At 40.3% G+C, this 15,610-nt stretch overlaps 2 protein-coding genes across 2 annotated transcripts in view; one reads left to right on the forward strand and one right to left on the reverse strand.

Moving 5' to 3' along the window:
- LOC144631089 (vacuolar protein sorting-associated protein 8 homolog) overlaps positions 1-15,610 on the forward strand; it is a 42,701-nt gene that overhangs the window by 23,280 nt on the left and 3,811 nt on the right. Inside the window, exons 37-38 of the mRNA XM_078489465.1 lie at positions 181-261; positions 1,534-1,709. Of these exons, the coding sequence (XP_078345591.1) occupies positions 181-261; positions 1,534-1,709 (257 nt within the window). The remainder of the gene's footprint in view (positions 1-180; positions 262-1,533; positions 1,710-15,610) is intronic.
- Positions 3,980-14,255, reverse strand: LOC144631090 (glutathione hydrolase 1 proenzyme-like). Its single transcript, XM_078489466.1, has 8 exons — positions 14,040-14,255; positions 9,408-9,871; positions 8,650-8,848; positions 7,924-8,228; positions 7,211-7,347; positions 6,384-6,574; positions 5,461-5,701; positions 3,980-4,333 (listed from the first exon to the last, which is right to left on the reverse strand). Exons 1-8 carry the CDS (start codon positions 14,117-14,119, stop codon positions 4,067-4,069), a joined length of 1,884 nt encoding a protein of 627 aa, XP_078345592.1. The 5' UTR covers positions 14,120-14,255; the 3' UTR covers positions 3,980-4,066.

The following is a 15,610-nucleotide window of genomic DNA, read 5'->3' on the forward strand; positions in this document are numbered from 1 at the left end:
GTAAAATGGTAAACGACCCTGAGCCAAACATCTCCCAGTCCCACCCCTTGATGCAATCCTCGTGATGCCAAATAGGCTACTCTGCTAAACTAGTACTTTTCACTTTTTTATAAATGAGTTTTATATCTATATGGTAACGTTCTGTAACTCTGGTAACGTTTTTCCTTTGTTTTGTTGTAGGATCCGCACTACAGCACTGGTAAATTTGGTGAAATCAAGGAGCTTATTCTAGGAATGTTGGATACCTACAGTTATGAATCAGTGAGTGTATTTGAGTTTTGCTGGTTTGAACCTAGAAATAGTTGTAGTTCGTCAATGTCATCAATCAGGTGAGGGAAGTCATGAACGTGGCTGTTGTTGATGACTGTCATTTGGACAACCAGCCATCTTTAAGGGCCGTTATGCTTAGGATTTTCTCCCGTGCCGTCAGGCTTCGCTATTTCGCATAGGCTTTTCTTGACTTTTTAGATGACTTACGCTCAGCCACTCACGGATATATTCTTTTTTGGGCTACCCTCACCTGGACATTAGACATGCAAATCCTAAGACCGAAACTATTGACTAAATAAGCGTACAATCTATGTCAATTTTGCCTCATTAGCGGTGTTTTTGTAGTTTCTTAAGGTGGTGGCAAACGAGTACAAATTGTTGCAGATACATTGTCGCTCATGATGTTTCTCGGGTGGGCAAACGAGCGGGGCACAACACAAATGATTTGTGTCCATGCCGTGCAAACAAGGAAACATTCTTTTGTTGGGGACACAAAATGTTTCTGACAAAAATCAGAAACATTTTTGTGTCTCGGCTACAAATTTTGTATCCTTGACAAATGTTGCGCGTGCGGACAAACGGTAAACATTTTTGTCCACAGCAATGTACCTCGTTTGCCACCACCTTTAGGGCCGATTTACACGGTACGACTTTCTCGCATACTACAGGCTTACGACATGACTCAGGACCATTTATACGCGTGCGCGACTGTCATAAGAATGTGGTACAGTTATTTACACGACGCAATTCTTGTTGTAGTCAGTGGCGTTAGCGTGTCGCTGGCAATAGAGAGATTAAACATGACGTTTATTTTGCCCGCGAACGGCAAAAGTTCAACTTCTGCCGTTTGGTGTTCGTACGCGAAAATAAGAAGTTTTGTGTTTGACATGAATGTGGGATTTTTTTACCTATTTTTATGAGGCATTAATTTAAGAATTTGATAAAAAGGTAACAAAAAGAAAGGCAAGCTCGCGTTTACCGTTTGCTACCTTTTTATCGAATTCTAAAATTAATCCCTCATAAAAATAGGGAAAAAAATCCCACATTTACAACAAACAAAAAACTGTTCATTTCCGCGTATGAACGCCAAACGGCAGAAGTAAAATAAACGTCATGCTTAACCTCTCTATGCTTAATCTCTTTAATAATCGTCAAAAGCGTATGTCAAATTCGCCCCTTCGTTAGATCTGTTGTTGCTGTACTGTCGGTCAGGCAAAACTCTGAGTTCATTTTTAATCGTACCTTTTACCTCTTTTGTTTCAGACCCTGTTAAAAACGACAAACAAGTTACTAGCGAGCGATCTACACTCTTCACTCAGTCATCTTAAAAATCAAACCAACCTTGGATTTGCGCCCAAGTCGTCCCGGTGCGCCATCTGTCATAGACTTTACACGGACGAGCCGGTCAGCGGTCAACGTGACGACCTCTTAATGTTCAGGTAAGGAGCGATACGTGGTGTAATTTGTTTCCAATATACCCGAGATTCGTTGTTGAATCAAGTTTGGCGTGGCGTATAAAGACCTGGAAACGTTTAAAAGCCTTCTGACCAACTTCTCAAAGCCTGAAAGTGATGGAAAATGTCTTGAAGATGTCTTACATTTTGCCTACTATATGTGTTAACACGTTTTAAGTCTGTCATTGAAGTGCAGATTAAATTTCAATTGTGAAAGTACAATTTGGCTAATGACGCCACTGATTACGTATTTCTAATTACGTAACCATTCGAAAAAAGCTTCAAATTTCACCATGCACATACCCAAAACTGAATCTGGACTTTTGTCATTTTAACACCCTCCCCCCCCTTCCCCCCCCCCCACCATCCCGCCAAACATAATACCTCAACACTGAGCCGCGAAAATCAACGAAAACAAAAACTATTCAAGGTGCCTTTCTTGATTGTCGCATCTATAATAGCTGATCAAACCTTATCCTTAAGCTTGCTGTGAATCTACCTTAGGTCTGGTGATCGCCTTATTTATGCCAAATTTTATCTAATAATCAGAGCACAGATCCCACCTAGTCCAGGCCTAAACTAGAGCAGAAATGGCATCGACCATTACAAAAGGCTTGGCTACCAATGGTGGCATCGACTGTTTACAAAAGGAAAATTAGCAACGCCTAGTCTGATAAACGAAACCAACAACAACAACAACAACAACAAAAGGTTTAGAAAAAAGTTTGGTAAAAGTAGTGAATATGTACCGTGCTCCTTGAAAGGATGTTTCATTTTATTTTTGGGACAACTGGAGTACAGTACTTTTGTATAGCGATGCCCACTATGCCGTAACGATCAATGCAATGTAATTGCATAAAACATTTTTTTTTTATCAATAGACATTTTTATAAAATGGTCATAAATGGTTTTGGGGATCATTCGTAAGGCAAAACGACAGGGAACGGCGAAGAGTCCACCGAAAAAAAAATTTACTGCACTGGAAGTTTGTCTCAGTCCGCCGAACAAAACTCGATTCTAGATTGCGAATACTACACATACACCAGACTACACATACACCAAGTGACAAGGATATTTAATGAGCGTTGACTATGCAGCCTACAGGTTTTAAGGCTTGAATATTCTGTTACAGTTATAACTGGCTTAAGTTTACCTCGAGCTTCAAATGCTAAAGAAAGCTAGTTCTGACTGTTTTTTTTAAGTTTTATGAAAAGCTAAACTAATGGTCCGCTAATGGTCTGCTAAACTAAATAAAAAGCTAAACACTATCCCAAGATAGTGCCAAAATACGTTGCCGTTTTCAAATCGATGCGGTTTCGTCGTTTTTGACCGTTTACACGTCCAACGAAACCGTATCGTTTTGAAAACGCTCCACTTTTGACAGCGTTTTCAAAACGACCCGGTTTCAGTAGTGGTCTCGATCGGCGCCGTGTAAACGAAAGGTGTAACCGCATCGAAAGCGATGCGGTTACAAATGAAACCGTGTCCGTGTAAACAGTGCCTCAGTAATAGCCATGCATATGTTACGCGAGACAAGTTTTTTTTACAACTTGCAACGGAAAAAAAAGTTGCATTGCAAGTTGCCAAAACAAATTCACCTGTAACGCCTCATTTTTGCAACCTGCAATGCAGCAAATGCTGCGTTGCAAGTAAAACTGTCCTCTAAATTTCGCAACATTGCGATACAAATTGGTACGGAAATGTAGCAGGGCAGTCGGAACTTGCAACGCCAACTTGTAACGCAAGTTTGTTAAAATCAACCAATCAGAGTGCGTCGTTTGCACGCAGGAGATTTCAAGATAAAATATTTTAACGGAAACGTTGCAAGTTGCGAACAAAAATTGCGAACGTGTGACGCCCACTCTGCAACTTGCAATGTTTATCAGTCGTCATTAGTGCATTCTAAGTTGCAAGGAAAATTTCTTCGTGTAACATTTCCTTAAAGGAACTATGTCACGGATTTTAGCAAGTTTTTGAACAGCTAAAATTTATATTTGTGTCGTGGCAAACTTAAAAATAGTGGTCCATTTTTATTAACGATTGCACTGAAACTGTTTAAAAGCGTTTCTGGCTGCGGAATGGCTCGGATGGAAATGAATTGCAATTTAAAAACGTTAGCCAACGTTTTCAAGTTGTTTCCGCAAGCCTTAAAAAAAACATCGATATTTTGATTTCTATCCCCAAATAAAGGTTATACACTGTATCTTCAGTTAAATGTTCAAAGATAATGTTTTCATGGGTCAAGTTGCCTACCACAGAACAGTTTAGACCAAAAATCTGCAAAATCCCCGTGACATACTCCCTTTAATATATTCAGTCAAGTCGTAAAGTTTACTTGGTAATCAGTATCCAGCGGCCCAGCTGCTCTTCCTGGGGTCGGATTTGCCGGTCAGTGTTCCATTCTCATTTCTGGCCACAGCCTGCACAACTGCGTAACCACTTATGTTCCTAACCTCGTGTCCAAGCCGCTGCAGTCCTTCTTGGATGGCGAGGGGCATGGGGTAATCTTTGTCGATACGAATGTACATCGGAAGTAACTGATGGTGGAGCCTGGGATCGACTACGGCTTGCGGCAGAGTTCGGTTGAACCAGAGATAATTCATGGTGACCTGGAAACGAACGATGAAACAAACGCAGTTTACTATATAAGCTTGAAAGTGCTACTCGAAACCACTTCTAAGGGCGTATGGCAGCTTTTTTTTTTTTCGAAACACCTCACAGATAGGTAAATGGTTGATTTTTTCTTGAATAAGCAGATTAAGGTACAGTAAATTAAACCCGCGAGTAAGAAACCAATTTTTAAGAACCTGTGAGGCTAAAATTTGCCAGTTAGACACCCTTTATAAAAGAACCTCTTTAGCCTAACATTTGGAAATAGGTTCTCATTTTCTTGAATAAAAATAAATCGACATTCTGGATCATGTTGAAAATCAAAATATTAGTATTGATGGAATCAAAAAATACAAATAAAATGGAATGCAAATTTCATATAAGGAAAAGGCTGAATAATAATAAAAATAATAATAAAAGATTTATATAGCGCCATATCCCATGGCTCATGGCGCTTTACAGTAAAAATATTATTAGAAAGTGAAATTTACTTAAAAAAATTTACATCAGTGATAAAAGGAAAAAACTAACAAATAAAATAGCTAAGCTGTAAAAATGGAAATAAAAACTAAGAATCATTAAAACCTTTAAATGAAAAACTAACTCATTAACTAACTAACTAACTAATTAACTAAGTGACTAACTAACTGTCTAACTAAACTATCTAATATACTGGTTAACTGACTAACTAAAAGTCTAATTATAACAGTCTAATTATATTTACAACAGTTCAATTTTTTTTATATATAAAATAAGAACCAATTAAGAAGCTAATAGGCTAAGTTTGTGCTAATTACCATTTTTGTTTAAGCTTACTTGGGAAAGTGCAGGGTTTTACTCCCGGGTTCTACTGTACCTCATATTTTCCTGTCATATTTTAAGTCCAGGTTGAGCTAAATCAGGGGTCTTGTAGCAGCTCTCACAGGGTATCTTATGAAGGACTCGCAACCCCTTGAATAGAAAAAACAACAGGGACAATAATGCCCTTGCCCCCAAAACAATAGCTAATGCTTCACTAGAGGATCAGTAGATTTACAAGTTTACGAGAGCTGCTACACTACTCGCTAACTGACTGGGTTTTTGTTCGTCGTTAACAAAATAATTACGATAGAGCCCCACTGCTTACCAAAGAAATAGCGGTCGTTATTTTAGTTCCGCCGGAAGCTCCGATAACCAACCGGGCCACTCCGTCTTTGTCCAAAAATATCGATGGCGCGGTGGAGGACTGGGGCCGTTTTCCGGGCTGAATCATGTTTGACTCGGACGGTTCGACACCGAACGCGTTCTTTTGACCTGGAGTCGAAAAGTCGTCCATTTCGTTGTTGTAGATAATGCCGGTGCGAGTTGATCGATATTTTGAGCCAAAGCTGAAAGAGAATTTTATTAAGTGTTAGTGGCAGACGTGGTGGCCTTATGACTAGCGCGCTGGACTGCTGATTGAGCGGTCTGGCTTCGAACCCTGGCCGAGGTCTTTTGTTGCGTTCTTAGGAAAGACACTCTTACAGTGCCTCTCTCTATCAATTAGCTGAGGTAGACTAGCATCGCTTCCAGGTAGCCATACTACAAGTGGCTTTACACAATTGAAACTGGAGTTAGGTTTTTCAGTAGACAGGCTCTTTCGATTCAGCTCAAGAGGAAAACTGGGCAGATATCGGTGAAAACAATAGAAAGGCAGCCCAAACGCCCCGGCAGGGGGGGGGGGGGTGGGCGGGGTGGGGGGGGGGGCACAAGGGAGTTAGGTTCTCCCTGGAATTCTTGCTGGGGTGTACAAGCCGCTTTTTAAAACCTTCAGTCTTTGCTGTTTCTGGCAAAAATATATGATTGTATATCCCTAGTCCAGACTTCTAAATATAGTACACGTGTCTGATACAGAACCACAGCTACCCAGGAATTTACTTTAGACCAAAATGGCGCAAAAACTACAACTTTTGGTGCCGCGATCAAACCTGTATAGCTTTTATGGAAAAGTAACTTCTTCCGGGCACCACTGCTGTAACGTATATTGTCTTACCTGAACCAATAGATTTCTCAATAAAGTTCATCACTTACTACAAATTGATCGTCGTGGTTGCAGAGACAGCGTCGCCATTTTCCGCGATAACAGACAAGTGCGAAGTTCCCTGCTGGCTGGAATTTGCATAGAAGTCGCCGTAATGCGTGTAATTTGGGAATGTCTGGTTATCCCAAATCTTCAGGCGCATAGATTCGGCAAAATCGGCATTCGTCATGTTGTTAACGATCTATGAGATAATATTGTGACAATTTCTTTAGTATTTAGCCTGGTGGATGTCTTAATGTCTTTATAGCCAGGGGGCTTATAACTTATGGACCCTTTTCCGCTCAACTACTCTCCCTATTTTACATACCGTAAACTACCGGGCGGCCGTACGCCACTTCCCCCACCCCCGAAGAAAAAAAAATACTAAACGTTGCGATGCCAGCTTGTTATGGTAGGAACACCTTGATAAGCCCCAGGCTTTTGTTTGCTCAACGTCCCAGGTGGGCTAATTCAAGTTTGGGTGGACAATTTTTATTTACGCAAAGTCATGTGAGGCTTTTTGGGAATTTGCGCTTCAAAGATCTTTGTGTTTCCAGATGGACAGAATACTGTGTCTGGAAATTTGTTAGTGCATAAAGCAAACATTTAGTCTGCGAGCGTACGACGTAAAATACAAAACAGGTTCCACAGTAGGGGCCCAATAACGGAAAACTTATATCGTTTCTCAACAGAATATAATCGCACGGGCTATTCGGAGGGCCTATTTTCGGGAGAATTTTACGTGTAAGGTTTTTTTTTTTTCTTGGGATGGAAGAGGGATGAAGCTGGGGGGTGGGGGGCGGCTTATTTACGGAATGTTTACAACAACTCGCATTACCTCGGTAACATCGGCAAAGTCCTGGTCACCCAGTAACGCTCTGTAAGCATAAGCAAACTTGAACGCTTCCACAATCCTGTGATACGTCAACACTGAGCTGTTTGTTCCTTGCCGGTCAGAAGCTGTCATGTTATATCCTCGAAAAGTAACAACATAATAATTAAACAATATTCATATTTATATAAGTAACATTATTATAAATATTAATAAAAGTATCAACATTTTTTTTTTGTATTTTGTTTATTTTAGAGTTATAAACACACAAAAAAAATACAGTTTACAAAAAAAAAGTGGGATTAATTGGAGCTAAAAGAGATATGTGCCAGTTATTTCATTCTAAAAGCACTTGAATCAATCGTCAGGCTTATTCAATAACCTTGCTCAAAGAAAATGAACCAATTTTCAACCTCCCTTCAATTAAAAAGCGAGCGAACGAACGAATGAACACACGTACGAAAGAACGCACACATAAACAAGCGAAGGCACACACGAGCGAACGAATAAAAGTAGTCACGCACGCATGAACGAGTGAACGCACATATGAGCGAGCGAACTCACTCACTCACGCACGCACGATTGCACGCACACTAACGAACGAGCGAAAGCACGCACGAAGGTACGAACGAGCGAACGAAAGAACGAACGAACAAACGAACGAACGATCGATCGATCGAAAACGAACGAACAATCATTTAACTGTAGTTGTGGCTTACCTTTTAAAATGTTGAGAATAAAGCTCAGTACGGACCCACTCCCAGGGGGTGGGGTAGAGTACCATGAGTATTTCCCTAAGGTCCCACTTATTGGTCTTCTAAATTTGACTTTGTAGTTCTTCAAATCGTCCAAGGTAATAATGCCGCCACCATCCTTGATGTCTTGTACAATATCTTTGGCTAATTCTCCGTAATAAAAATCTTCAGGGAAGTCGCGGATTCGTTCTAAGGTTCTGGCAAACTTAGGCATGCACAGAGTTTCTCCTTGCTTCTTTAATTCGCCGTCCTTGTTAAAGAGAAGTTCCCTTCAAACAGAAAGCAGAAGTTAAAGAAGGACCTATAGTTCGTATTCTGTATAATGGTGTGAAAGTTAAGGGAAGAATAGAAAATGAATAAAAATAGCAGCAAACAGATTTCCCCAGGAGAGAAATTCGGATTGGGGATAGCCTATTTTGGTGTCTACTAATTATTTACTTAAAATATATCTTTATTTTTCTCGATTTATTTCAAATTCACTAATCCTTCATCCCTTTTGTACTTCTTTGATAAACATGTTTAAAAAATACTGTATATGAAACTTTAATTAACCCATCTACTTCGCGCTGCTCTTCTCTGTAGGATATGAGCTGATAGCTTGCAAGTAGGGAAGCCATATGTTTACTGTTCGCTTGCTTATAGCACGAGATTTGCTCTGATTTTCCAGTAAATTATGACTATCTACGGTACCTCATTCCCGGATCATTTTTGAGATGTGGTTTCACACTTGTTCGTGTCGCGGCGTAGTAAGCAGAGTAGCCAAACGGAAATCCGTTTCTCGCCATGTCAATGGAAGGCTGTACCAGCTCTTTCCAGGGTAGTTTGCCGTACCTATTCCAGGCTAAGTAAAATCCTTTCACCTCGCCAGGGACACCAGTGGCTGTGGGGCCTTAAATAATAAACAAAAATGAAACAAAAACGAAAGTAAACAAAGCAAAAACGCTCCTCCTCCTCCTCCTCCACATTCGTACCACTTTCGTTTCACATTCGTACGACTTTCGTTACACGTTTGTACGACTTTGGTTACACGTTTGTACAACTTTCGTAACACGTTCTTCTATTTTCGATACACAGTCATACAATGTTCGGTACATATTCGTGCAACTTTCTTTACACTTTCGTAAAACTTTCGTTACATATTCCTGCAATGTTCGATAAATAAGTCCGAGTGTTGGGATGCGGAAGGACGTGGGCTCAAATCCTGCTGGGACAAGTTAGGAATTTTTTTTAGGGTAGCTGCATTACTGACTGGCTTACTGACTGGATATTACGTTTTTTTGTTTAACATATCGTGTCATTAATTTCTATACATCTTGCATGCCTGTCGTATTTTTTTTTTGGACAGTGACAATCGGATACACGTCAGGAACTTCAACGAGGATTTGCCGAAGCGGCACTTGTTTTCCGATTTGATTAAAAAAAAATCCCGAGTTTAAGCTTCAACTTACCATATCGAGAGCTCATTGCTCCACCAACGTACATCGTTTTATTGGCCTTTCCTGGCGCTTCTTCGCGAAAGTCAATCACCTCCACGAACTTCGTACTCTTTTTGTACACAACCATGAAGCCACCGCCTCCTATCCCGGCGGAATGCATGTTGTAAACCCCGATGCAAAACAACGATGCAATCGCGGAGTCCATGGCGGTTCCATTTTTCTTCAGAATGTCTCGGCCTATCTCCGAGCAGGGGCCGGCGTCTGATGCAACTACGGCGTGTTGATAGGGGCCATCCGCCCCCGGGGGCTCGGTCGGTAAAGGCTTTACACCGGATGGACATGTTGGTAGGATAGTTGTGGGTATTGGTGTTGGGTTGTCTGGTGTAGAAAGTTTTTCTTGTGCAAAGAGAACTGCGAGTGCAGTGGTCGCAGCCAACAATATTACAATGACAACCGCACAGATGATGAGTTGTGTCCTGACGATATAAGAAAAGGGAATGAACGTTGTGTACAGCATTTGTTTAAATATAGGCTGGCCATTTATTTGTTTGTATGGTCATAAGTCCCACAAAACTCAAATTTCTTAGTAACTGCTATTATGAACATTGAGTTTTCTAATAGTGGTATTTTGGTTTTTTATATTAAATTCTTACTCACTAAAAAGTTGAACTATGCCGAACAAGAATTCCAGCGACAAGTACATCCCACACGTGGCAAACTATTACTTGTATTTCAGAATACATCTGTGTATGTGCTCACGAAAATGACAGAGAGGAAAACGGCATCCACCGTAGCTGGTTTTATTTAATCCAGGTTCTCTATCCATGTCGAATTGGAATTTTTAAAATTTTTAAGCGACACTATCAATTCATCACTCATATCACCCACGTTGTAATGTATATACAAGGATTACGAAATTTCTTGTTTGACGGACAGTTTCTGTTTTCAGGTCACACGCATGAATACGGATTTCTCAGAAATTGGTTGTCAGGACCTCGAACTTTGTCAAAAATACTTCACTTTTACTTCAGCTTTATTGCTTCCATCACCTAATGCATTGTTTGAGCTTGCATCTAAACTGATTCATACAAAATAAGTGATCAGGGAGTCTATAGAAAAGCCAAAAAAAATGCATCCGCTGTATGTTGTATTTTCAACTCTCTTCTCGCTGCTTGGAAATGTGATAAAACACTTTCTCGTGTTTGATACACTACGTCAATGACCTCTGCTCACAGTATACAGAAATAGCAGGGTTCACATTTATGGGACAAATTCTTTTCATTCAAAACTGCCATTATTAGCGATAACAATCTCAGATAATGCCAGTAACTTGTCGTAAAGGAGTCACGAACTATTTGAGAGATGAGACCAAGAAGCCCTAACATCACTATAATTCTGGCTGTTGCCATTTTTTCTTTTTTTTTTTTTCCATGTAGTGTCTTTTGGGTTCATTGTTTACTCATAGGCAGTTCCAAGACAACAGAACTGGCAATCAGCGGGAAAGCTGTGTTTGTGTTAGTGACCTGAACAAAATGACACATTTTTTTAAGCGATGACTTGTAAGTGAACTGTCATCGCTTTATGTCATCGACCGACCGGTTCTTTTTGTCTGTTTCGCACCGACGAACAAAAATCCCGGGGGGTTACTCCCCAAAATTTTGTACGGGGAACGGAGTTTCGTAGCTATGCTTGATCATGCTTAATCAGGATTCTGGGGAAAAATCGACCCTGTTCCAGATAGAAAGGCTGAATTCTATACCCCGTTCCAGAGTCAGGGAGGCAGAAAAGCATACACTGTTGAGCGGCACATACCTCTATAGCCCATAGATGGGAGTACCCCCTCCCCCGGACAGAAATCAAGTTAACTTAACAAGAAATCGCCGCGTAGAACACAAAAGAAAAATATTCCCGTGCAGTTAGAAACGAACACTACAGTGTATAACCGAAAGAGACTAATTATATTTGATTAGTTCAAGTAGATTTAGAAGACAGAAATTTCTAAATTCTTTTGATAAACAGGAGCACAAAGGGCCGCTGAGAGCGAGATAACGTGACCGTTTGACCTTAAGCTTGCTCGCGTGTATCGTATGTTGTTTATCGGATGTAACGCGACAATATAACGTAACCTTTGTCGAGGCAACAAAGGGAAATGTAAAAATAAAAGTAAAATAAAATAAAATATTACTGTTGTTCAATTGAGCAAATCTACGTCCGTTCTCTGTTGTCTGTTCCAAAACATTTATCGTGTGTAAATATTTAAAGCGCGATCGACAGGAATTAATGTCACGTGGGTTACGTTTATTAGTGAAAATATTAAAAATGACAGGCCAAACACGACTCCCGCCGGTCGCTAAAAGTTAGCCTTCGGTCTGTTAACGGAGGATTTCACTCGCTCTCTGGAGCCGTTACAGCATTGATATTTACGCTTGTGTCTGCCAGCTCTCTGGCATATTTTGTTAGATTTATCGGCTCTTGTTTGTTGAAAGATTCTTAATTGCCTTCAAAAGAATGTTGTAGTCTATAATGTTTATCAGATCAGTGGGTCTCTAACCGTCATCTTGTTTGAAGTGGCGGTTAGCTTGCAGAATAACGTTTCGTTATTCCACGGTTGCGAGGGTCTAAGATCTAAGTATTTTTATGGCTACTACAGTCTCTAGGCATTGAGAGCGATGGTTTCTTTGAGTTAATGTTTAGCTCCCCTTAGTTTGAGTGGTTGTGATTTGAGTTCTTGTATGGGGCTAAACTTTACCTCCATTATTTTCGAATTATTTTTTAACTGTCTTGTTGCGTTACTTGCATCCAACAAATAAATTCTATGGCAGTTTGATTACTGCATTTGAAGTATCTAGGATGCTGCAACGATGTCTCCTGGCAAATGTTTTATCTTGAGAAGACTGAGTTTCGGTCCTTCAGTGGACCTCATCAGTTGCTCCTATGTCAATGTTTCATCGAATGATTTGGAATCATTCTATTTGCCCGTTTTTGTACTTGACTACAGGATCGAAAATTCTGCTTTCTAATTGGCTCGTTTAACTGGACCAATTGTGTTAATGTTGTTTCGATCCGTGCTTAAGTTGTGTTTGTTGAGAAGGCTATCTTTCGCATTTTTGACCGTTAACGGTCAGTTCTGATGCTAAATGGTGGTTCTTTCTTAGCCGTGCGTAAGTGGTGTCCCACATAATGAAGAAGGGCTTCATTTCGAATTTATTGCACAGCATGCGTTAGACTTTAGCATAGATTTTTTCTTGCGATCAAAGATAATCTCGTGCAACGCAGTGGAACGGGGCTCTGTCAAAAAAGGTCACAAGTGAAAATATTAAAAGTGACAGGCCAAACGAAAAGGAAAGGAGCAAGGAAAAAAATTCGGAACGCTTCAGCAAACAAATAAAAAAAAACGTTGGCTTATGCGCATGCGCCAAAGTAAAATATTGTACATTTTTACATGGAAAGTTCATCAAAAACTTACTGCAGTGTCAGAAAGTGCATTTCTAGAAAGGTTTAGAGAAATTTAGCGCCGTAGCGCCAAAAAATCAATTTAGCGGTTAAAAAGACGTGTTTTTTGGAGTAATTTCAGCATATTAAGGGTTACGATGCTGTGCATTTTTTAAACACATTGATACTCACTCCTCGCTTTTCTACATTACAACATTCACATACTTTCCACATTGTTATGCCGAAATGGGCAATATTAGAAGCTTCAAGCAGAAACTATGAGAACTATAACCGTCCTTTAACATCTTTTCTTTTAAAAATCCCATTTTGAAATGTCATCGCTTCTGCACGCATTGCGTGCCGTTTATTTTTTTTAGTGGCAAGTCAAACATTCATTATGATTGTTACGCACCAAGCGAGGAGAACAACTTCCGTTTATCCTACACTTAAAGGCGTAGCTGATATCTCATTAATCAAGGGCTGTTTAGACCTTGACAAGATTTGCTGGGATTAATCTAAAGAAAGACCGCCGACTGCATGCAATGGACTAAAACGCGCATTTCTAGTTGACCTATGCTCGTAGCAGATTCTCGCACCGCACGAAATGCATATCTTATTTGGCACGTCAACAAAAAGAAATGATTGCAATCTTAAAACAACCTTGACAATAATAACTTTAGAGATCCGTCTGGAAGTTCGAGGATGTTCTTCGTATCGTCTCTTTTCTTTGTTTTCAATAAAGAAAAAAAACAGTAGATTTGTCCCTCTTAGTACAACGAAGAGATGCGGTGATTAATTTCGTTTCCAGGTGATTTAATACCGGTATTCTCAGTTTCGATCGTGAACTTTCCGTCTATTTTTAGTCTTTTCATTTCTGTTGATACGAAATGAAATGGCGGCTCCGCGATCGAGCTCTTCTGTTTAAAATCGAGAAAAATAAATAGGGTCCCTGCTGTTGAATAATGTTGAGTTACACGTGCATCATACAGACAATTGTTACGTAAGTTTGGAAACACTCGTGAGCCTTGTTCGGAGGTGTATAAGACCATATTACTTTTCATCTGTAGCCCGCACATGTATCGAAACGAATGCATGTCGAAAAATTAGTTCAAGATAGTTTGTTAACTAGGATTCAGCACTTCAAAAACAAAAACTTGCAGTTGACTTGCACTTCAGTTACTGTAGTACCTTAGGATTTACAATTAACCTCACTTTTTGCGCTGCAAAGCACGCCTGTCCACATGGTTATCTTCTGTGAGCGTGAGCTCACTGCCCACTTTTGCCTCATGCATCTCACAGTCTTGCGAGTCTTCTTCTGTCAGTAATCCAACTTTCAGTCACCTAAACCTCGATCAAACAGTCCCGCAACTCACCCTCGTATGGCTTCAATATTCGAAGACTTCGAAATAAAGCACAAACGCCTGTTTACGTCTAGCACAGGTGACAATGCCATGGCAACAGTGACATAGCTTGTCACGCAATTTTTTTTTCCTTCCTTCCCTCCTCCTCCTTCTTTCTTCTATCCTTTCAGCGCCTTCCTTTTCCTGCATGGGACAACGGCAGGAAGTCTTTCCTTTAATTTAGAAGATGCCATAATTGAATTTATTATAACTAGTAATACGTGACTCGCAGGGCCTCGCGAAGCTCTGGGTTGGGGAAGGGCGGGGAGTGTTATAAATAAGGAGTGGATTATTTGAAGTTGAACATTAATTGAATTGTACATATTCAATTTTCCACTGTAGGCAGGAAGATATATTTGTTAGAAATTTAAAAATATTTTGACACCCTCGTTCCCAGGGTCTACTCCGCTTTGAAGATGGCGGCTCTTTCTGGTTCGTAAAGAGGTATAAAGCGTTGGGAAGCGCAGGCTATTTTCAAAATCATCGACAAATTATTAGATAGTCGAACCCTAGCCGGATTCGAACCCCCGCCCTAAGTCCCGAAGATCTGATTTCAAGTTCGACGCCTCAACCATTAGGCCACCAGCGCGCGGCCGCGTGACGTCATTTCCGCCACACACCAAGCTCACAAATATATATATATATATTTTTTATATATATATGACCGTAAACTCCACACGAGATTTGATCCCGCCTGAGCCCTTTGAGGGACAAAATTATACACCCCGCTACGCTCGGCCTTCGGCCTCGCTTCGCGAGGAATAATTAAATTCGTATTGTTTATTCCCTAGTTCCTTTTTAAAAGCATTTAATTTGATCGGAAGAAACTAAGGAAAGGGAAGGGAGGAACGGAAAGTGACGGCAATATTGTAGGCTGAGTCCCTGTTAAACTGACGTTTCCTGGAAACATCATTGTCTTGTTGAAAAGAAAAATTAAACAAAAGAAAAAAAAAACAAAATAAAAGAGATGAAATTTGTTTAGCTGTTCCAAGGAAAAAAGTTATTTTGTTTCCTAGAATCTCAATGTTTCCCGTGGCGAAGCCAGGGAAAACATCGAGGTCCCAAGGAAACAAAATTAACTGATTTCCCGAGGGACCAGTGATTTGTTAATGTAGCACTAGCACAGAAGACAATGCCATGGCAACAATGACATAGCTTGTCACGCAACTGACTTAAATTTTCTAACCCAGACCTTAGAAGGGGGCGATCACCCTCTGAACCTCTTACGTCAACGATTTTGCAATGTTGCCCGGTTAGAGACTTCTTTAGTTTTAATGTTAGATGCCATGTGACCTCGAAGTAGCCAATAAAATCACGCACTGTTAGGGAACAAATTCCAGCTATATAACAATGCCTTTTGTATAAATCTGAACAGTTAGATGA

This window comes from Oculina patagonica, chromosome 11, assembly GCF_052425735.1.
Source record: "Oculina patagonica isolate OP01 chromosome 11, crgOcupat, whole genome shotgun sequence".
Lineage (NCBI taxonomy): Eukaryota > Metazoa > Cnidaria > Anthozoa > Scleractinia > Oculinidae > Oculina > Oculina patagonica.

What these genes read in the sequence shown, in the direction of transcription:
- LOC144631090 (XM_078489466.1), bottom strand. Translation starts at nt 14,119, where the DNA reads ATGCATGAGGCAAAAGTGGGCAGTGAGCTCACGCTCACAGAAGATAAC. An exon ending in AGCAATGAGCTCTCGATATG is followed by an intron (nt 8,849 to 9,407) that starts GTAAGTTGAAGC and finishes TTATTATTTAAG; the next exon opens with GCCCCACAGCCACTGGTGTC. An exon ending in TATTCTCAACATTTTAAAAG is followed by an intron (nt 7,348 to 7,923) that starts GTAAGCCACAAC and finishes TTACTTTTCGAG; the next exon opens with GATATAACATGACAGCTTCT.